Below are 20,667 nucleotides of genomic sequence, written 5' to 3'. Positions count from 1 at the left end.
CTCCCCCAGGCCGTGGGGGCTCAGCCCCAGCTCGCCAAGCCCCCCCCGCTGAGGCAGAGAACATCCCCATCCCACCGGGTGCCCCGATCCCCGCTCGCCCACCCCGCTCCGGGGCCAGACCCCGACTCAAACTCCACGTGGACTCAGGCCTGGGGTCAGCGACCAGGGTCCTAAATCTGGGTGTTGCAGGGGAAGGAGGGGGGCCAGGCTGAGGCCAGCCAGGGGATGGCCAAGCACCAGAGGAGCAGGAGGGGGAAGGGGACGGTCCCTTGGAAACAGCCGGACAACGGCCACGGGCCCCACAGGGAGAACAAGGCCGCTGGGGAGCCGGGAGGGCGACCCCGGCGCTTGGCCGGGCGGCTGAGCAGCGGCCCCAGCCCTGCCAGACCAGCGGCTCCTTCCTTCAACATGGTTTAATATGAGAGAAAGCAAACGCACAATACAAAATTTAAAAACCGGCCTGTGGTTTGCTCCCCGCCCGCCTCGTACCCCCCCGGAGGGGATCAACAGGCAGGGGGGGGCAGCAGCAGCGCGGCCCCGGGGGGGTGGCGGCTATGCGGCGTACATCGATACCCCCACCTGGGCGGCTGCTCCGACACACACAACACGATGCTCTTGCACAATTGTTTCGTCGTCTTGTCACTTGCGGAGGGTCTGGAAAGGCCCCAGCCCAGCGGCGCCGGGCCCGGCCCGTGGGCAAGGTCACTTCTCCTTCTTGGAGGCTTCTGTCGGCTCTTCTTTGGAGGCCCCCGGCACCTCCTTGGGGGTAGAGCTCTCCTCGTAGCTGGGGACGAGAGGGACAACAAACCTTGAGTGGGGTCAAACCTGCCCCGGGGACAGCGATCCATGCCAAGCGGGGACAGCCCGGCCTGGGGCTGCGGTGCTGAGCAGGGGGTGGGCTCCGGCCATCGGCCCCCCCGCTGCAGAGGAGCGCTGTGACACCCCCCCAGACACCTCCAGCAATGGGGACACACACACACCCCCAGCTGCCGAGCCAGCTCTGGGCCTGGGGGTCTGTCCTTGCTCCCGAGAGCACCATCGGATACCCTGGAGAGCCCCCCCGCTTCCCCCCACGCCGAGCACTGGTACCAACAAGGCCGGTTAGTGGGGAGAGCCGCAGCAAGACCAGCAGCGACACCCCCCCTTCACCAGGGATTCACTCCTCTGGCTGCAAACGCCCCCCTCAGCACCAGGGCACAAGGAAACCCGGGAAACCCTTCCAGCGGGAAGCACCACGAGGGCAGAGATGTCAAATCCTCTCCCCCATCGCAGCCTCCAGCCGAAGTTGGGGAGAGAAGCCGGCCCGGAGCAGCGAGGGGGCAGCTCCTGCCCCTGCCCCGGGGAAAGGGGGGAGCCAGGACCAGCCCCTACCTGGCCAGAGCGACAGACGGAGAAAGGGCACCGCCTGCGCTGGCTACATGGCACTAGGGCTTTGCTGCCGGCGTCGGCGGGGACAGGACAGTTTCTGCTGCATGGAATCAGCCAGGCTGGCCGGCGAGCCCGACACGGTGGGGAAGTGGGTAAGTCGTGGTGTGTGTGGCAAGATTTCAGCAGAGGATTCGTAGCTGCAGGAGAGAGAGGAAGCAGGAGGGGAAAAGGGGAAAGACGAGGAGAGAAAGGAGAGGCGGGAGGAGAGAGAGAGAGAGAGAGAGAGAGAGAGAAAGAGAAAAAGCAGAAGAGTTTTGGAGATCGCTGCAAACCCACCACCCTGCGCAGGCGGCTCGCTTGTCCCCTCCGGCTGCCGGCACCCACTCGCTCAGGCTGGGGTGGCCGCAGGGCCGTGCTGGCAGGCTCCTGCCTGCGCTGCCCGTGCCTGCAGACCCCAGGGTAGGGCTGCAGCATGGCAGAGTGAGGGCTGAGATGCCGGGAGAAGGCAGCTCCCGCTGGCGTGGGGAGAACCAGGCAGCGGGAGCCCACGGGAGAGCAAGGCTGGGCGCTGGGAAGGCGGCGGCAGAGCGGGCCCGGGGCTGGGCAGGCAGCAGGCCCCTTCCTGCTGCTGCAGGGCAGCGTGTCCGCAGCTGGTGTGGGCAGCAGGACGGGGTTCCCCGCTGCTGACGGAGGCTGGGAGCCTCGGGAGGCTCGGCAAGGCTGGGAACCGCGAACCCCATCCCGCTGTCGCCCCCCTCTGCTCCATCAGCACCCCCTTGCCCAGGCCTGAAGCACAGATCTGCTCGCTCCCACCTCTCCCCGCTGCCACCAGACCCTCGCTGCCCTCTCCCAGGGCAGAGACCGCAGGGGGACGCTCAGCGCAGGGAGGATCAGGGCGCCCTGAAGCCGCCACGCAGGGGGGATTCCTGAGCCACCGCCCTCAGCTTCCTCCGCCTGCAGCTGGAGTGACTTCAAGGGGGGGGGGGGGGGGGGGGGGGCTGGACCCCCAGGGCCGTTGAAGTTGCCATCCCCCAGCCTCCTGCACTCGCCCTGGCAGCACTTTGCTTGTGCTAATGCTCCGTGGGGGCAGCAGCCCCCCGGTGCCCGGCTGCCAGGGTGCCCCGGGTGCCTCGCTGCCCCGCAGGCGGGACTCTGGAGCTCGCCTCTCCCCAGTTTCCTGGTGCAGGAGGCGGTGGGGCTGCTGGCAGCTGGTGAGTCAGGACGCTGGGGAGAGCGGCTGCAGGATCCCAGGTGCACAGGAAGGACGATCCCAGGACACTCGGCGCCTGCAGCAGCGATCCTCAGAAGCAAACATCAAAGGCCGGGCAGGTGGAGAGCCCGGTGGGAACACGCATACCTGCATCTCCCAGGGGAGGGGAAGGAAGCGAGGGGGAGCCGGCTCCCCCCCACCCCCCCCCGCTGCACCCCAGGCAGGTGCTGGTTTCCCTCTGAGCAGGCTGGGGGTTCAGGCAGGGCCCCCAAGGGCAGGGGCACCCCCAGAGCAGGGAGGATGTTCCCTTCTCTCCTCGGCTTCAGCCAGCCACCCTCAAGCAACCGCCCCGAGCCTCGAGCACAACTGGCTCGAGCGGAGAAACGGCTCCCAGGTGGGCCAGAGGGGACAGTCCAGGCAGGGGACAGCCACCCAGAGAAGGGCCAGAGCACAAGAGCCCAGCCCAGCCCCCTTCCTCTGCCCCTCCGGTCCCCGGGGCAGGGAGATTGCTGCGAACCAGGACCCTTCCCCGGAGCGGGGAGGCCGGGATGTGCTCGAACCAGCCCCAGCTGCTCTCGCAGCTGGATCCGGCTCCGTTCTCCCCCACCCACGGGCCCGGGGACACAAGGACCAAGTATCTCGGCACCAGGTGCGCGGTCCCACCCTCCCCTGCCCGCCAGCGCACGGGAAGGGTTTGTCACCGGGGCGTAGAGCCATACCAGAGCCTGCCGGCGCCGCACCAAAGCTCCCGCCCGGCTACGAGGAGGTGGCTGGAGCCCAGGGCCGGCGTGTACAAACACAGACCCGCTCCCTCCACCCACGCATGGGCGCACACAACCCCCCCGCCCCGAGCGTGCCCCAGATGAACCTGTCCCTCCAGCTGTGCCCAGGCGTGGGAACATCTGCTTCCCGCGCTGCGGCGCCGGGGGGCAAAACAGCTCCGTCCCCAGCTGACGCTCACCTGAACATTTCGGTTACTTCTCCCTTCGCCAAGGCCACAAGAAGCGGGAATCCGATGCAGGCGGGGACCAGGTACAGCAGGGCAGGCTGGCGGGAAGAAAAACAAGTTAAACCAAACCACAAATCAGCCCTCGGGGCGGGGAGCGTGAGGCGAGCCGGCCCTCTGCCCCCACGGCACGGGTCACAGCGCGGCACAGAGGCTGAACGCCCCCAAAATCGGCTTCGAGAGCCGCGGTACAGCTGCAGCTGCACAAAACCCTCGCCGGGAGGTCCCAGGGAGCCACAAACACACCGAGGGTCCCCGCGCAGGCCACTGATGGCACCCACAGCGCACGGGCTCCCAGGGCCCCCCCCCTGCAGCACAGAGGGTGGGTCTTCAGGGGCGGCTGGGTTGGAAGAAGCCACGAAACCACAGCCCGGCCGAGGTGGTGCTGTCGGAAACGCAGCTGCCTGAACCAGCCCGGCCCCAGCCAGGACTCTGCTCCAGCCAGACGCACAAGCTTTGGGCAGGGAAAGGTACAGGCAAGCCCTGGAAAAGCAAAGCTAAGAGAAGGAACGCATCTGCTTTTTCCTGGCACGGTGCAGGAACCTCGTGGCCAAGCTGGCGTGTCCCGCTCGGGACGTGCGTCGGCGGGAGGCGGCGTGGCGGGGCTCACCTGGGCGTGCTTGAAGATGTGCATGATGAATATGGTCAGGCCCAGCCCGAAGATGTAGGCCACAAAGCTGGTGTAGAAATACGTGTGCGTGTTCTTCTTCAAGCTGCAGGGAAAGGGAGCGGAGCCCAGTGACCTCGGGGCTGGGATGCCAGCGGCCGAAACGGAGCTGGCCCAGCGCTCTCGGCCACCTCCCGCCGCGCTGGGAGCTGTGCTCTGCCCGTCCTCCCGGGCCAGCACAGCCCCTGGTCCTGTGGGACTGGATGGGGGGACACCCTGGGGAGGGGCTGGGGAAGGAGGTTCGCTAGAAGCAGTCACTGTCTGGAAAAAACAGGCTGCTGTTTCAGAAAGTGCCGTTAGAGGAGACTTAACTGAAAAGTTAAAGCACTAAAACAGAATTAGTTCCGATTTAGCCCAAATCAGGACAGTGATCCTGCTGCTGGGTGGCTACTGGTGGGGGAAACCGGTGCTGGGAGCCAGGGAGAGGGTCCCACCTCCTTGGGGGAGGCACGGCTCGGTCCCCAGCACCCCGCTCTCAGCACGGGCTAAGAGGAGCTGTGATTCCCAGCAGGTGCAGGCAAGATGTGGGTGGAAACACCTGGAAGAGCTGGCACAGACCAGGGGGGGTCTGCGCAACAGCAGCGGGAGCGGGGCCGCACCACCGCAGTCGCACGAAGCAGCCCGTTCCCGGCACCTCCCCAGCCGGAGACTTTCCCCGGCAGCAGGTCCAGTTTCCCCATGTAGGAAGGGAACGTCAACGCCAGCCCAGAGGCCACCAGCGCCCGCTGGGCACCGACTGGCATCCACCCTTTCCCACGCCGCCACCGTGTCCCCTCGCTGCCGCCGCAGCGCAGCGCCGCTGCCCTCTCCTCCTCGGTGCCAGCGAGCCCCTGGGGAGCCACGACGTGACGTGCTGCCCTGCCCTGCGCACGGCAACACCCGTGAGCTCCCAACAGCTCCTGCCCGGCGCTCAGGACTTACCCACAAAGCCAGCCCTGCTCCCCTCTCCTCTCCCCCTTGCACCACCCCCCCCCCCCCCCACCCCATCCCAACCGCTCTCCCCACGCCAAGCCCCGGAGGGGAGCACACAACTGCACTCCAGGCTTCCCCCCCCCCCAAAGCAGCTCAAATATGCTGCAGGATCCAACCTGCCAGAGCCCCTTCCCCGCCGCCCACTCACCTGATGTCAAACCGCAGCAGCAAGGCGATGAAGATCCCTGCGGGGAGGAGGGGACAGTGAGGGGACGCAGGGAGGGCTGAGCCAGGCAGGGCAGGACCCGCAGCGGCTGGCGGTGCCACGGCTGGGCTGACAGTGCCCTCTCGTGGCATTATGGCACCGCCACAGCACCCGGACCTGCCGGGAGACCCCCAACCCACGCAGCCCCCAGGGCTCCGGTATGGCCAAAGGCAGAGCGAGGCACCCGCTCGGCTCCCCCGCAGCCCGGCGACCTCGGTCATGTCCCCTCCATCCCCGTCCTCACCTGGAATGACAATGTCCCCCAGACCCAGCATGGCGAAGTTGTCGGCCTCCAGCCCCTTCTCCAGCAGGTCCTGAGGGAAAACCACTACGAGGAGCAGAGGGAGGTACAGTGAGGGGGGGGGGGGGGGGAGGGTCTGTGCTGAGCAGACCCCAGCACCGCTGCGCCTGGGGAAGAGGAGCTGAGCAAGACCCCTGGCCCTGCCCTGCAGCTCCCCGTCCTTCCCGGGACACCTCTGGGATGGGAAACCGAGGGGGTTGGGGCCAGGTTTCAGCCCCAGCTCCCGGGACCCAAACCGCTGCCCAACAGCAGAAATTCACCCCTTCTGCCTTTTTTTTTTTTTTTTTAGGTTTTTTGTGTGGGGCTTCGTATTTTTTTTATGATCAGGTGAAACTGCCCGCTCCTGGGGTGCAGACTAACCCAGCCAGCTCCGGGCTCTGCAAACCACCCCTCTCCAGAGCGCTGGCCCGGTTCCCTCGCAGCAGCCGGAGGGGTCCCTAGCAGGGGACCTTCCCGCACACATCCCACCTCCAGGAGGCGGAGGGTGCCCAGGGCAGCGACCGCACCAGAGCGCACAGCCCCTCCTCCAGCGCACGGGGGGGATCTACTCGAGGATCTACTCACGTTTTATCGGGGCCTCGAACGACTTGGCAACCGTCACCATCACGTTGGTGCCAAAGACCTAGGGGCAAGCAGAGGAGTCCGGGGTGACCACAGCAGCACAGGGACACGTAGCCGCTCAGCTACGGCCTCACCCCAGGAACCCCCGAGCGGCCCCAGGGGCAGAAAATGGCCAAAGAGCCACCCAACCGTGGGGAGAGGCGTCCAGCAAGTGAGCCCAGCGCCCAGGGGCGAGGAGGCGAGCACGTCATGGCCGTCCTGCTTCAGAGCAGCGCCGCGGTGCTGCCCACCACCCGGCACTCCCAGCACCTCGGTCACCAACTCGGTGGGAACGCCTGACCACCGTGCAGGACGACATCCAAGGGCAGGAGCTCCCAGCCCCAGCCAGCGCCAGGCTGCTGCCCCCGAGCTGCCAACGGGGACCAGAGAGAGCTCAGATCTGCCGCATTTTGCTCTGAGGTCACTTATTTGTACTGTGCTATCGGCTTCTTTCAGGGGCTGGACTGTAAACACGTAGGTCAACCACCCTGATTTCTGTTCCTTTTCATCTCCAAACCTCCAGGCTCGGCTACACCAGCAGCAGGCACAGAGCCCAGGTGCTGGTTGGCAAGACCCTAGAGCCAAGGATTAAAGAGAAACCTCAGAGCAAGCACAGGGCGTCAGCTTAACCCCCGTAAGGTGCAGCGAGCTCTGGGCATCGCCACACAGCGCCGGGACTCGCACTCGGACCAGGGAAGAGCGTCACATGCAAATTCACCCCACGACCACGCAGGGGGCAATAGCATCCGTCCCCTGGGCAGTTCTTCCTCCCTGAAACCCTGCTGGGACCGCGCTGCGGTTCACTCCGTGCTGAGATCCAAGACCCAAGCGACGGGTCCCCGCAGAGGGGCACAGGAGGAGGGTCCCCACTTCCAGACGGCCCTTCCGTGGGGCTCCGGCGATACACCGACCTGCCGGGGAAGCTGAGGCAGAGACAGCAAGGGGCGAGCAGCGAGGGCTGCGCTCGCTGGCTTTGAAACACCGGGAAGAGACTCGCAACCCCGAGCAGGGCGTGAGGCACTGGGTGTGCCAAGCCAGGCTGATCCCTCTCCAGCCGAGGGAGCAGCACACAGGCTAACGAACCACAGGGCTGAGACCATTATTAACGAGCCGACGAAACAGGGGCAGCACAAAATAACACACAGTAGCCAGGCTTAGCTGGGGAAGGGTTACTGAGGCAGCTGCAGAGCTGCTGGGTGACCTCAAGGCGCCCAAGGCTCTCAGACCCTGGGAAACAGAGCGGTTCAGGAGGTGGAGGCAGCAGGAAGGACTGGGGAATACGGGACGTTACAAGAAGAAACAGGCGTCTCCATTGCAGAGAGAGAAGGAAAAGCTGCAGATGAAGATGTCAGGGTGCTGCACTGGGCGAGGGAGAGAGACTGGAGGCATTCTGGTGTTTGCTCCCCCGTGCCAGAGGATGGAAAGATGCCTCAGTGCAGCCCGTACCAGCAGGACCAGTGTACCCCAGAGCAGCCTCATCCTCCAGCCCACCCAGCAGCTCCATCAGGGAAGATCTTAGCGGGGAACACCAGTCACCAGAACCGGGTATGCCGCACACCCCGGTACCCCACAGCAGCCCCTGAGGAGATCCCCGCCAGCCCTGGGCTCTCTAAGCCGGAGATTAAATAGGGAATGCATTTGCCGAGCCGCGTTCTGCCACCGTTTGATCCCGTCACCAGCCCCTCCCCACCCCTCTGGGCCGAGGCAGCGGCCATCCTGAGCGCCAACGCCAGGGCCCGACGCCGCGCACACGCCTCCCGCCAACGGCGGCGACTCGCGCCCGCCCCGGGGAACGCTCCCGTTTACCCAGAAGACGTCGTAGATGAAGAGGCCCCCGAGCAAGATGCAGCCGGTGCTGACGTTGTTCAAGTGCAGCAGCTCCACCCCGTTGAGGGAGAAAGCCAGCCCGAAGAGGTTGTTGGCAATCCAGTGCTGAGAACGACGGGAAAAGGAGATTTGGGTCCCGCTGCACGTGCCCTCGGCCTCCGCAGGCCCTTGCGGGTCTGAGCCAGCCTGGTCCCCTCTCGGGGGCTCGCTTACCTTTCTCAGCAGGTACCAGACCCCCACAACACTGCTCAGGGCCAGGCACACGAGATCCTTGGTGTCAAACTCGTAATTCACTATTTCTGCAATAAAAGAGAGAGGAGTTGGATTTGGGGGCAGCCCGGGCAGCAACCCCTCCCGCGCAGGGCAGGGGCGAGCGACTTCGCAGCTGGGGAGCAACATCACCGCAGCGCTCACGTCCCAAACGAGGGGACTGTACCCCCAGAAACGGCCGTGCCCACGGTAACCGCATGCAAACCGCACGTGAGCGAGCAGCCGGGCCTGGCCAGCCCGGACCTTCTCCTTCAGCCACAGGGACAGCATCTGCCATCCTTCTGTCCATGAGGAAATTGGATTCAGGCGCTGCCTAAGGCACGGAGAGGCAAACCTTCTCCCTTTTCCAGCACCAGTTAACTCCTGGTGGTATCACTAGAAGACGACTTCCCTTCCCAGTAAAGCGACTGGGCAGGATACTTATCAAAGCACCTTCTACCAGCGCCAAGATTTGAATCAGATCAGTTAAGGCAGCCCACAAACATCAGTGCTGTGCGCCCCACGGAGCTTAAAGAGCAGCAGCAGCCATAGCTCCATCCCTACAGCACCCTGGGATCCGTTCCTGGATCCCCCAGCTCTGCAGGGACAGGCGGGGCTCGCCCCGGCTCAGCGGGGAGCAAGAGGCAAGTTTTGGAGTGAGTTGTTTCAAGGGGCCGAAAGTCAAACCACCAAGTGAGCAAAAAAAGAAAACCCGTCAAGGCAGAAAACCTCCAGGCCCTCAGAGAGGCCGGCGAGCCGACATACCCTCCTTGCTCTCCCCGGAGCCCTGGGTGAAGAGGAGCTGGTACTGTTTGTTGGGGAAATTCGCCGGGAAGAATCTGTTCATCATGGGGCTGAAACGAGAGAAGGGCAGATTGACAGAAACCCCGCAGGACACCCGGCACCGCAGCACAGACACCGGCCCACGCTCCCTCCCGAGACGGGGAAACACCAGGTTTCACCACACCAGGGACCGGCAGGAGCCCCAGCTTCGGTCACCGAGCCGCAGACACGGGACCTCGTCCTCCGCGGGGGTCGGATCTGCCCATCTGTGACAGCCCCCCCCCCCGAAATGCTCCAAGGCAACAGGAGCATCGCCTGCAGGAAGGGAAGACCCACCCCAGAGCCCAGCCGGAGCCCTGTGCCCCCCAGCAGCCCCCAGAACGGGCTGGGCCAGCACCTCACGGCGCTCCTGCAGAGCCGGGAGCTGAGACGAAGCCCTTGCCCAGCGCCAGTCTAGGGAAAGCAGCTGGTCCCCAGTGCCCTAGAGCTCAGGAAACAGGAAACCAGTTTGACTTTTTCAGTTACTGCAACGGCCCGAGCTTTCCACACCTCGCACCAAGGATCGGTGCAAGAGGCCGGGGACGTTATGGTGAGCTCCAGCTGCCGGTTTCAGCCGTCCCAGTAAGGGGAACAGGAGGAGCTCTCCCCTCCAGAGGGCAGCAAGGCCTGGGCCGAGCTACAGCAGCTCCTCAGGGTGAGCTGGCCTTGCCCCACCGTGGTGGTCACCCACACCTCCATGAGCTGGACGGGATCACCGGGACCCCCGAGACTTTGGTTCCCCCACAAGGACGGGGTCACGGCGTGCTCCGGGCCCTCCACACCGCCAAGGGACAACAGCCAAAGAGCTGAGACGTGGCTCTGCTGCAAGGCAAGGGCGCTCTAGAAGCCCCCCAATAAACTCAACACCCTGCTGCCTTGCAGAGCTGTCAGCCTCGGACACCCCTGCCCCCATCACACCCTCCCCCCCCTGCCGTACCTGATGGTGTGGGACAGGGCGAGGATCCCCAGCACAAAGAAATACATGGAAAGCAGAAGATTGATGTACTCTTGAGAGAAGATCTGCAAGACAAATCCAGAGAGGGGCTGGTTACCGCCACGTCCTCCCCATCTTCACGTTTCTGTCGGCAGCCGCTGTGTCAGTGCTCCGGGGAGACGAGAAGAATAGCTGGAATAACCCAAATTCTCGCACCGCTGATGGGAAATATGTTGGGAATAGCCTCGTGCTCGCAGAGCGAGCGCAGCGGGCCCGCGAGCTGCCGCGCACCTACGAGCTGCTGGGGTCAAAAAATAACTCCTGCGCTGCAGAAAGGAGGACAGAGCTTCCCCTGCGGAGCGAGCTGGAGCCCCGCGCTGCTCCCGGGGGCTGGCCCAGGCAGAGGGGAGCAGCAGCCCCCCCCGCCTCGCTACTGCAGCGGGCCGAGCACGTCCTGCCCTAATTAAACGGGGTGTTATTAGAACTCCTGCCCTCCTACGCCGAAACACACCCCTACAGCCCAGCGTGGGGTGACCCCGGGGTGCCCCGTGCTCTCCCGGAGGGGGGACGCTGGAATACGGGGGCTCAGGGCAGGCTGGACATTCAGCGCTTCCCTCCCCGGCATCTCCATCCCAGCAAGGAGCAAGAGGCAGAAAAGGCACCTGAGGAGGTGAACAAATCCCCCGGGACGCGGGCCACAGGGAAGGGGTGGGCTGCAGGGGGCCCTCTCAGCGGCCGGGGGGGCCTGGTGGCAAGGTCGGGTGGTCGCTCCGTTGCCCACCGTGACGAGAGGCTCCGCAGACGCTCGGCTTTACTCCTGGCGACCGGACGGAGGAGCTGCAGCCCCGGTGAGCGCCGGGGCTAAACCTCGCGGCTGGGAAAGCGGGGCATGTGGCGAGGGAGGCCTGATGCCACCGGCTGCTGCTGCTGCAGAGCTGACCTCGCCTTGAGCGCCCCAGGCCCGCGCCGGCGTAAGGACCCGCAGCGTCAGTCGGCTGCTGGGTGGAGAAGAGACTGGGAACCGAAATATCCCCAACTTTGTACCTTAAACGTCACCCGGGCGGCCAGGAGCACCCTTCCTCCTCACAGGCAGCCCCGGGCAGCGGGGCTCTGTGCTGGGGGCCCCACGGCTCGCCAGAGCCCTCCAGGAGCTCGGCCGCACACCAGCCACGCGTGGGCAAAGGTGCTTCAAGCCTCCCCACGCAGCCCAAAGCGCCTGCTGCTGGGGTCTCCCTTCTGCGACTCGGGAAGGGTCCCTAACCCCGCTCGTTGGCTCTGCACGTCACCTGGGCGCACAGGGGCTCATCCCTGAGCTTGAGATCCCCCGGGCCTGAGAGACAGCAGCCTGTACGGCTCGGCACGCTCTGGTTTCAGCCCACGCACCCTCAGGCCGGCCCGCGGAGGGAGGCAGAGCTCAGGGGTGAGCTCGCCCCTCGGCAGCTCTCCAGAACCAGCCTGTGCCCAAAAAGGCTCTGATTTCCCCCAAGTTGTGATGTTCTCCTGCACGGTGACACGGCAGGGCTCGAGCCAGGCAGCCTTACGTGCTTTCTGTCCCCACACTAAGAGCCAAAAATCGAGTCAGTCCCACTTCGGGAGCTCCTGAGCAGCTGCGGGGGGGACAGCAGGTGCTCACTTACTTTAAAGAAGAGGTAGAGCCCCAGAAGGGTGCAACTGGCCACAATGGGAAAACGAGCAGCATCTCGGCTGGTAATGGTCTCTGGCATCTCCGAGGAGTTCTGGGGAGGGAAGGAGAAGACAGGAGCGGATCAGCCCCTGCTCTGGCTTCATACTCGAGCAGGAGGTGAAGAGCCACAATGAACGGGGCCCCGCGAGGGGCAGGGCACCCACCGGCCCCTCGTTGTTCCCAGAGGTGGGGCTGTGTCACAGGCAAAGCCCGAGATGGAAAAAGCAACCCTCGCGCTCGGCCTTCCAAGGGCCGCCACAATTGACTGCCTTTTTCCTCTTGGAAGAGGGAAAAAAACCCAACCACAACCCTGTGCTGGCATTGTTCCTTTCTCCCCCTGCCCAGAGGGGAGCTGGGCTCCCTCGCCGCTCACGCCCGGCCGGCCCCATCTGCGCCACCATATGTCAATCCCCCTCGGCGTGACGTTTCTCTCCCATCACCTTCTTGTCCCTCACCTCCCTCTTGGGACGCTCCTTGGGCACAAAAGCCCCAGATTGATAAGCCCCTTCCGCGACATCTTTGCACCAGCTGAACCAGCCCCCTCCTTTCGAGCCATTTAGCCACGAGAGACCTCCAGCTCTCAGAGGAGAGGGCTGCCCGCCCCCCTGCCCGCCCCCCTGAGGTCCAGTCTCGCACAGGCAGACGCCTGCAGCCGGCTCCAGAGCTCACGCTGGCGGCAGCCCTTGTGCAAAGCGACCCTGCGAAAGGACAACAGCTCGTCCCGGGCACCGCTGCGCTCAAGCAAGTGACCAAAGTGGCTCCCTGTGGCGTGAGCAAAGAGCAATCCGCACCCCCACACCGCCCCCCTCCCCAAACCACGGCCAGGCCCTGCTCGCAGACCTCGGTGGCCTGGGCTGCCAGGAACCCCACCAAAATCAGCGGTAAGGCTTCAGGGTGGAAAAGCAGCTTTAAAACCCAGGAATAAACCAGGTTGTGTAAACCACTCCCTTTCTCCCAAGCTTCGAGAAACAAAGGATTGGGATTTCAGCCCCAGCTGCTACCTGAGACCGGGCGGGAGATGCGGGGAGCGGCAGGGTGGGCTGCAGGAGCGGCACAGCAGCACCCCGGGGACCAACCCCAGCGCTGCGGAGAGAGTGTGTGTGTGTGTCCCCAGCACCGCACCGGTACGAGGCGCCGCCGCGGGTTTCGCCGCCCCTGAATTTCGCAGGACAGCGAGGACGGGGCTGGAGGAGCCGCCGGGGCCACCGAGCTGTCCCCCCGGGGTCCCCCGCCTCTACCGCGGGTCTCTCTGCCTGACCAGGACGCCGGGAGGGCGGCGGGGGGCGACGGCCGTGCAGCTGCGGGGCCGCCGGGGGCGGGGGGGCACGCGGCGGGAGGTGAAGGCCCGGAGGGTCTCCCGGGAGGGGCAGACCCCGCTACCGGGCACGGCTTGCGGAGAGGCCTGGACGCCCCGGGATGCGGAGGGGGGGCTGCTACCCCCGGCGGGGCGAGGGTACGGGAGGGGGGCGGGGGGTGTCCGGTCTACCCCGGAGCCGCGGGGGTACCTTGCTCTTGGCACAGCTGACGGAGCGCAGCGCCCCGAAGAAGATGGGCAGCAGCGCCATGAGGACGAGGCTGCCGTAGGCCAGCGCCATCCCCTCGGGGGTGGCGGGCGGGCGGGCGGCCGCGGGGGACCCGGCCCCGGTGCCGGTCCCGGTCCCGGCCCCGGCCCCGGCGGCGCTGCCGTTGTGCGCCGCGGCCTCCTCCATGGCGGCTGCTCCCACCGCGGTCCGCTTCCGGCCCGCGCGCGCCAGGGACACGTCCTCTTACCGACAGGAAGTGCGTCGGCCAGCGCCGTTAGCCACGCCTCCCCTCCCCGCCCTCCGTAGCAGCCCGGACAAGCGTTGCTAGGAGACCGACAGCCGCCATGAGCGCGGATGGGCCCGATCCCGGGCCCGGGGCCTTCCCCCCGCCCCCCGCTAGGGCCTACAGCTCGGCCCGGTCTCCCCCGCCCGGTCTCCAGGCACGGCGGCGGCGGCGGCGGCGGAAGGCTCCGGGGTGGGACAGGCCGTGCGTCCCCTCCCCCCCGCCCCGCTCCCCTCCGGTGCCCCGGGCGGAGCGGGCAGCCCCGGGGCGGTGGGACGGAGCGGTGCCGTTACGGGCTGCTGGTGTGTTCGGGCCGCCGTGAAAACGCCGCATCAACGGCACCGAATTCTCCGGGCCGCGGGCCTGCTGCCAGGGCGCTGCCGGGAAATTGGCCGAAACGGGGGGGGTTTCCTCACAAATTTTCCCTCCCGAGCCACTGGCAGCCCGGCTGTGCCACCGAGCCTCTTCCTCCTCCTCCTCCTCCCGGTGGCCCGGGGCGAGAGCCCGCCGAGCGGCAAAGACCCCAGCAAAGACTGGGCCAAGTTAAACGGCGCTGCCCCCGGTTTCGATCGGAGCCACGGGCAGGGGAAGGGAGCGCAGCGGGGATTAAAAAAGCAATAAAAAAAAAATGTTTTCCTCTATTTTAGTTTTGTTTTGGTTTTTTTTTTTTAAAAATCTATTTCAGGCCCCGGGGGTGATTCATAGTTTCAGGTTGCAGGCGGAGGGCAGATGGAAAAGGCCTCCCGGGAGCCCCTCTCTGCGGGGCTGGCCCCCTGCCCGGCCCGCTGTCCTCTCCCTGCCACGACTTCTCCCACAAAGGAGATGGACGGGCACCGTGGGCAGCAGCAGGCACCGCGCAGGCAGCGTGCCCACGCACGCCCCGCCGCGTCCCACCCTGCTGCCTGCCCTGGCACGGCACAGCTACCCCTTCTCGACCCCCTCACCCAGCCCATTACAGCCCCCTTGGGGTCCCCACCCGCCCCCCTCAACCCCAGTTTGGTTTGGGAACCCTTGGTGAAAGGCGACGCTTCCCCTCCCTGCCTCGGCCACCCCGGGTGGGGGCTGCAAAGCCCCTCTCCAGGAATCTCCCAAAGCTTCTCCTTTGGTTCCTGCCCGAAGAGCAAGACCAGCAGCACCAGTTGCTTCCCGCTGTGCCCCCAGGAACGTGCGTCCCCCCTCCCTCGGCGCTGCCTGCCGGGTGGGAGCGGGTTTTGCCGCCGCCGGCTGCGACGTCCTTGTGCACGGAACTGAGGAAATCGAGCCAAAAATAAACTCATCTCCACGGCGCGTTCGAGCAGGGCCGGTGTGTGGGAAGGGTTGGGGCAGCCGGCGGTGACCAGGGCAGGTGACCGATGGCACCTGGGGCGGGGGGCAAGACATGGGGGCAATGGCACTGGGGAGCTGGTCGGACTGGGGGAGATTGGACTGGGGCCGATGGCCACCCAGGGGCGGGTGGCACTGGGACGGGTGGCACTGGGACGGCCCCAAGAGCACTCGCTGGAGGGGCTGGGGCCACCGAGCCCCGGCACTACCTGCCCCAGGTGTGGGCCCAGCTGGGGGCCGCAGGCAGCCCCCCCAGTCCCCCACCAGCGCCCCCTCCTTCCTTCCTCCCTTGGTTTCCCAGCGCCTGCCCGTGGCCCCCCTTGGCCTCTCCTCCCACCCTCCAGCGCGGCCGCATTTTTCTGGGTTTGAGCTCATTCTTTCCACTCCCCTCTCTGCCGGCTGCCAATTTTCCATCCCGTGCCCCCCCCCCCCCCCCCGCCACCTCCTGCCGCAGGGAAACATCGGCTGCAGCTGCGGCAGCGACCGGCAGCAACCGGGAGCCCCTTGTCCCTGGTGTGCAGCCCCCAGCCCCGGCGTGGCCGATGCCGGGTGAACTCCAGCATTGCATCCAGCAGCACCAGGAACCGGGGTGCGGGGAGCTCCAGGGCAGGGCCCCGCCCGAGTGGCAGCAGTGCCACGGTCACCAACAGCTCGGGGAGGCACGGAGAAAAGCCTGAGCGGGGCTTCCCTTCTCCTGGGGAAAATGCTGGTAGGGAGAAGCCTTCGGTGGGGTCTGCACCTGTGGAGAGACTGTTTTCCCACAGGGACAATGTGCTGCCCCGTCCCAGTGTCCCCTTTGTGCTGGTGACCCCCCCTCTCTGGCCACACCGCGCTGGCCATGGCCAGCGGCTCCCCACGCTCGAGCCGCAGAGGGAGCGGAAACTCCTGACCTGCCCCGGGGAGGGAGGGCATGGCTGATCCTCCCTGGCGCTGGGCCCGGGACTGCTGAGCAGGCTACCCCGCAGTGTCCCGGCTGCTCGCCGGCAGCACAGCCTAAAAACAACCGGCAGAGCCCACACGGCTCCAGCGTCGCCTTCCCGGGTGCCCCGGGGTCACTCGCTGCTTGCTGCAGCCAAGCACGTCCCTTCCCGGTCACACCGCGCCGCTGCCGGTGCCACGCTGCTCAGCTCCTGCCTCCCTGCCCCTTCCTGGGGCACCAGGAGCCACCGAGCACCTGGGTCCCTGCACCCCAGGCTGCGGCTCCCGTGGTGCTCAGGGGCTTGGAACCTGCACCGCGGCAGAGCTCAGCCCTTCCCAGAGCCGACCCGGGAGGTGCAGGAGGACTGGGGGGCTCCTGTCATCGCAGGGGACGATGCTCGCCATGGCAGGGACCCAGCAGAGACCAGCACCTCCCCGATGTGGTTTATTCTGCAGATCGAGGGTTTTCCCCATTGCACCACTACAGAGAGAGCAGGAAAAGCTCAGTCCGAGAAACAGTGCCGCCAGGGAGACACGGCACAAAGCCCCAGCGCGAAGGAGCCGGGGGTGCCAGGTGCCAAGGTGCTCCCCTGGCCCCTCTCCCTGGTCAGGCTCCAGGATGTCCTCGAGGTGGACACCGCTGGGGTGCCCTCGCCGGCCCCTGCTGCCCTGCGAAGGACGGGCGCCGCGAGCAGGACCTGCCACGCTCCCGGCAGCCTCCAGCCCCGCACCGGGGCACAGCCACCCCTCACCTCCGGCTCCCCGCGAGCATCTGTGATCCAGGATCCCACCACCTCAAGTGCAGGCACCCGACCCCCCCTCTGCTCCATGGGTGCAGTCCAAGGGACCCGTCCCCACTCCTGGAGGGTCAGCGGCCGGAGCCAGAGCATCGGTTAAAACAGCTCCACGTCCTCAGCATCGCCCTGGCCCCGTCTGGGCTCTCTGCGGAGCCGCCGGCCACGCTGCTGGCAGAGAAGAGAGTCCCAGTCTGTGTGTGCGGAGGGACGGGAAGGCGGCAGCTCTCAGAGCACGGACAGGTCGTGGCAGGACTTGGAGCGGACTTTGAGGGCCACTTTGCTGCTGTTCCTGGCCACCAGCCTGTCGAGGAAGCGCCGGGCTCTCTTGGTGAGGCTCTCCTTGCGCTTCTGGCCGAGCGCGGGGCGTGCACGGGACTCCTTGCCGCTGCGGCGCAGGCGGATCTGCCGCACCACCCCCTCAAAGAGCTCGGCCACGTTGTGCTGCAGAGCTGCCGACGTCTCGATGAACTTGCAGTCGAACACCACGGCGCAGGCACGGCCCTCTGCAACGAGGAGAGCAGGGAAGGGGCACGGCCCCGCTGGCACCCCGGGGCGCTGGGGGGACGGGTGTTGCCGCATGCTGGGCAGCAGCTTCACGTCCCAGGGACAAGCGAAGAGGCTGGGCAGGGAGCCCGGGCGCAGGGTTCCACCTCTCCACGGAGGTCCCCACCAGCCAGATGTCCCCCCTGTCACCACCACTCACCTTCGACGGAGACCTCGCGGCACCGCACCAGGTCGGTTTTGTTCCCCACCAGGATGATGGGGATGTCCTCGGCCTGGCGCGCGCGGCGCAGCTGGATGCGCAGCTCCGAGGCGCTCTCGAAGCTGCCCCGGTCGGTGATGGAGTAGACGATGACGTAGGCGTTCCCCACCTGCAGGCACTGGCTGCGGCGCCGGCTCTCCTCACCCTGCCACCGCGTAGAAAACGAGGTGTCACTGCTCTGCCGGGGCTGCTGGCAGCCCCAACCGCCGCCGGGGTCGACAGCAGAGCACCCCGGCACCGATGGGACCCACCAGCCTCCTCATCGTGGGGAGCAGACATGCAGCCTCATTAATAAAATATAGATTAAAAGCTCCTGATTTTGTGGGGAGGTTGAGAGTTTCCTGCTGTCAGCCACAAACTGGGGCTGTGGGCTCAGCTTGGCTGCGCCTCCCGGAGCTGCCCTCAGCCACGAAACGGTGGTGCCGTGGGTGCAGCACCCTGTGTGACCTGAGCACCAGTCCCTGCCAGGCAGGGTGGGATCAAGCAATAGTGGAAATCAAGGGCTGTTTTGGGGGTGTTAGGGTGTTGGGGCATCCCTGGGCAGCACAGCTGCACGTGCAAAATGCAGCCCCAGCCCACGTGGGTGCTGTGCCCGTGTTTACAGCCCAGGCACCGGCTTCGAGGGAGGCAGCGACAGTGGCGCTGGCATTTCTGCCCAGGAGATGCCTCTGTGCGCTGGGCGGGAGGAATGCCCCATGCCAGGCTCCTGGGGCCACCGCTCTGCCTGTTAAAGCACGTGTCTTGGCTGGAGGCACCATCTCACGTGGCTTTGCCCAGACGACTCCTACAGCCCTGTTCCCAAACCATTTCCACGCATTTCAAAGCGGGCTGGCACCACGCTCCTTCCCCACAGCCCCTTCCTCCTCCCCAGCTCGCCCATCCCTCATGCGAGGGCCACCCTGTGCTCGCACGGCTGCTCCTGTGCTCCCGGCGCCTCGCCACAAGAGCCCCCACCGGCAAGAACACAGCGGGCAGCCCCCCACGCCGGGGGAAGGTGGGCAAAGAGCCGGTCAGAGCTGTGACCCCAGTCCCTTTCCTTCCCAGCATGTCCCGCTCGGCGGCGAGGGCGGCGGCAAGCGCCGGACACAGCTGGTAAAGCCCCAAGGGGAGCTTCACGGCGCTCAGAGGCCCCAAAGTGGTGGCTGTGCCCGTCTGATGTCCCCCGGGCATGTCCCAGCTCTGCCATACCCGCTGCTCTGGCTCCCAGGTGTCCATCACCAGCAGCGTGGTCTCCTCGCCATCCACGGACAGCGTGCGCTCGTACGTGGCCCCTGCAAGACGCCGGGAGAGCCCGGTTGGTGCGGCGCTGCCCGGTCACCCCAACTCGGCCCCGGCGCCGGGCTCCTCTCTGCCTCACGTGTGGGTTTTTCCCATCACGGGGCCGTCCACGCAGCCTGGACACCCGCCACCTCCCCGCCACCTCCTCCGGGCCCCGCGGTGGGTGACCCCGCTGCAGAGTGACCCCAACCAGCCAGGCACCCACCTCCGTGCTGCTCCAGCAGGTCCCGCTCCTGGACACCGGCGAAAAGGTTGACCAGACTGGTCTTGCCCACGCCGGGGTCACCCAGCAGCACCACGCGGTACAGGGGCTCCCAGGAGCTGGAGGAGCCGGAGGAATCCGAGGACCAGCTTCCCCGGGGGGCCGCGGCCTTGCCGCCCGGCTCGGACGCGGAATGACCGAGCTGGGGGTGACAGGGCTCGCCCCGCGATGTGGCACCCGGTACCCCCGGCCGTGGCAGAGGGGTGCTGGCCCTCCTCCGCAGCGGGCTCTTGCTCCCGCGTTGAGTGTTCAGGGTCATCTGCGGCACCGAGGGCAGCGGGGCTGGGAGAGGTCACCCCGAAGGGCCCCGGCTCCCTCTGCCCCCTCCCCGGCCTCGCTGCTCCCGGTGTCGCTCCCGGTGCCCACGCCGGTCCCAGTCCCGGTGCCCGTCTGAGCCAGCGGTAGCTCGGGCACAACTTTCCCCGGGACAGACTCGGCGCTGCCCATCCCGGGCTTTAAACCCCGGGAGGTGGAGCCCCCCCCCCCCTCCCCGCCCCCCCTCGCCGCGCCCGGTCCCTCCCCCGCCGGACACACCCCCGCCCGCCCGCACCGGCCCCGGCCGCTCTGTCCGGTCCCCGAGGTCCCCGCGGGGCTCCCGGTGCCGGGGAACGGCGAGTCCCCCCCCGCCCCGGGGAGCAGCCGCGGAGTGGGCGACACACACACACACACGGTGGTCGCTGCGGCGAGTGGGGGTTCCGCCGCGCTCCCCCTCCCGCGTGGGGCAGGGTCCCCCCGGTCCCTCCCGGTGTCCGTCCCCCCCCCCCCGCCCCGCGCCCCGGTCCCGGTCCGGCTCCATCTCGCGGCGGCGCGGGGCAGCGCACGGCTCCGCCGCTTCGCCAAGTAAGGAGCGAACCGAGCCCGGTCCTGCCCGGTGCCCGGTGGGGCTTGGGCTCTGCCGGCACCTCGGAGCCCCGCTCGGCTGACGCCGGTGTTGGCAAGCGCGGCCGGAGGCTCGCTCGGCACGGGCCAGAAGAGGAGCCGGTGTTACTTGAACCTGTCGGTTGGCACGGTGGCACCGGCGCCAAACCACCCAAGCACTGGTACCGGTCTGACCCCGCGCTGGGACACCAGTCGGGCTCACGCTGGGATGTGCTGGTGGGGCCTCGCGGTGCCAGGAATGCCGCTCACAGCGATGGGGAGGCCCCTTTCGGCTTCAACCCCTCCGGAGTTACCGCGACGGCACGGAAGGGACACGCCGTGCACCGGGTCGAGGGACCTGAAAGCTCAGGTGAGCAGCGTCTCCTCGGCGGGGAGGCTGAGGACCCCCCAGGTACCCGGCCTGCACCCGAGAGAGAGTTAGGAGGGGCAAACCCAAAAGGGGGAATAAACCACTGTGGTTTGGTGGGAGGAAGAGGAGGAGAAGCTCCTGTGTGGCCAGGGCAGGAGGCGGCGACTGCTCTGTGCATCCCACTCAGAGCTCGGAGGTGTCTGACCCCCAAAGGGCACAGGGCGGGTGGAGGGAAGCCCGCCTTGTGTGAGCTGTGCCACCTTCTCAGCGTCCGGGACTGGTTTTCACTGGGGAGGGCCCAGACACTTGTCCTGGGACAGAGGACAAAGCAAGCGGCTGGGGGAGCAGGGGGGACAAAAACCTTTTAAGAGCAGATGAGGGTGGCTCTGCTCAGCCCAAACCAGAGCCCAGCCCAAACCAGAGCCCAGCCCAGCACCGTTCTGCGTG

General features: G+C 66.8%; 2 protein-coding genes across 6 annotated transcripts; both read right to left on the bottom strand.

The window, feature by feature from the left end:
• Positions 1 to 398: 398 nt before the first annotated feature.
• On the bottom strand, positions 399 to 13,554 carry HM13 (histocompatibility minor 13). Of its 4 annotated transcripts, none has more exons than XM_086474621.1 (12): positions 13,351 to 13,554; positions 11,799 to 11,897; positions 10,165 to 10,247; positions 9,171 to 9,259; positions 8,370 to 8,455; positions 8,136 to 8,261; positions 6,294 to 6,351; positions 5,673 to 5,756; positions 5,372 to 5,408; positions 4,195 to 4,297; positions 3,540 to 3,625; positions 652 to 784 (listed from the first exon to the last, which is right to left on the bottom strand). In XM_086474621.1, the coding sequence occupies exons 1-12, from the start codon at positions 13,552 to 13,554 to the stop codon at positions 703 to 705; spliced, it is 1,137 nt and encodes a 378-aa protein (XP_086330747.1). In that variant the 3' UTR covers positions 652 to 702. The 4 variants fall into 4 exon arrangements, with proteins under 4 accessions (XP_086330748.1, XP_086330747.1, XP_086330749.1 ...); XM_086474620.1 differs by lacking the exon at positions 652 to 784 and adding an exon at positions 1,415 to 1,565; XM_086474623.1 differs by lacking the exon at positions 13,351 to 13,554 and having other exon boundaries at positions 652 to 808; positions 11,799 to 11,893.
• A 3,360-nt stretch (positions 13,555 to 16,914) lies between these two features.
• Positions 16,915 to 19,251, bottom strand: REM1 (RRAD and GEM like GTPase 1). 2 transcript variants are annotated; one of them, XM_086474786.1, is made up of 5 exons: positions 18,936 to 19,251; positions 18,641 to 18,723; positions 18,157 to 18,176; positions 17,393 to 17,574; positions 16,915 to 17,192 (listed from the first exon to the last, which is right to left on the bottom strand). In XM_086474786.1, the coding sequence occupies exons 1-5, from the start codon at positions 19,249 to 19,251 to the stop codon at positions 16,915 to 16,917; spliced, it is 879 nt and encodes a 292-aa protein (XP_086330912.1). The 2 variants fall into 2 exon arrangements, with proteins under 2 accessions (XP_086330912.1, XP_086330911.1); XM_086474785.1 differs by lacking the exon at positions 18,157 to 18,176 and having other exon boundaries at positions 17,393 to 17,597.
• Positions 19,252 to 20,667: the final 1,416 nt, after the last annotated feature.

Source organism: Leptosomus discolor, chromosome 17 (genome assembly GCF_034619465.1).
Source record: "Leptosomus discolor isolate bLepDis1 chromosome 17, bLepDis1.hap2, whole genome shotgun sequence".
NCBI lineage: Eukaryota > Metazoa > Chordata > Aves > Leptosomiformes > Leptosomidae > Leptosomus > Leptosomus discolor.
Note: the sequence above shows the minus strand (reverse complement) of the source record. Positions and strands in the feature narration are given on the sequence as shown.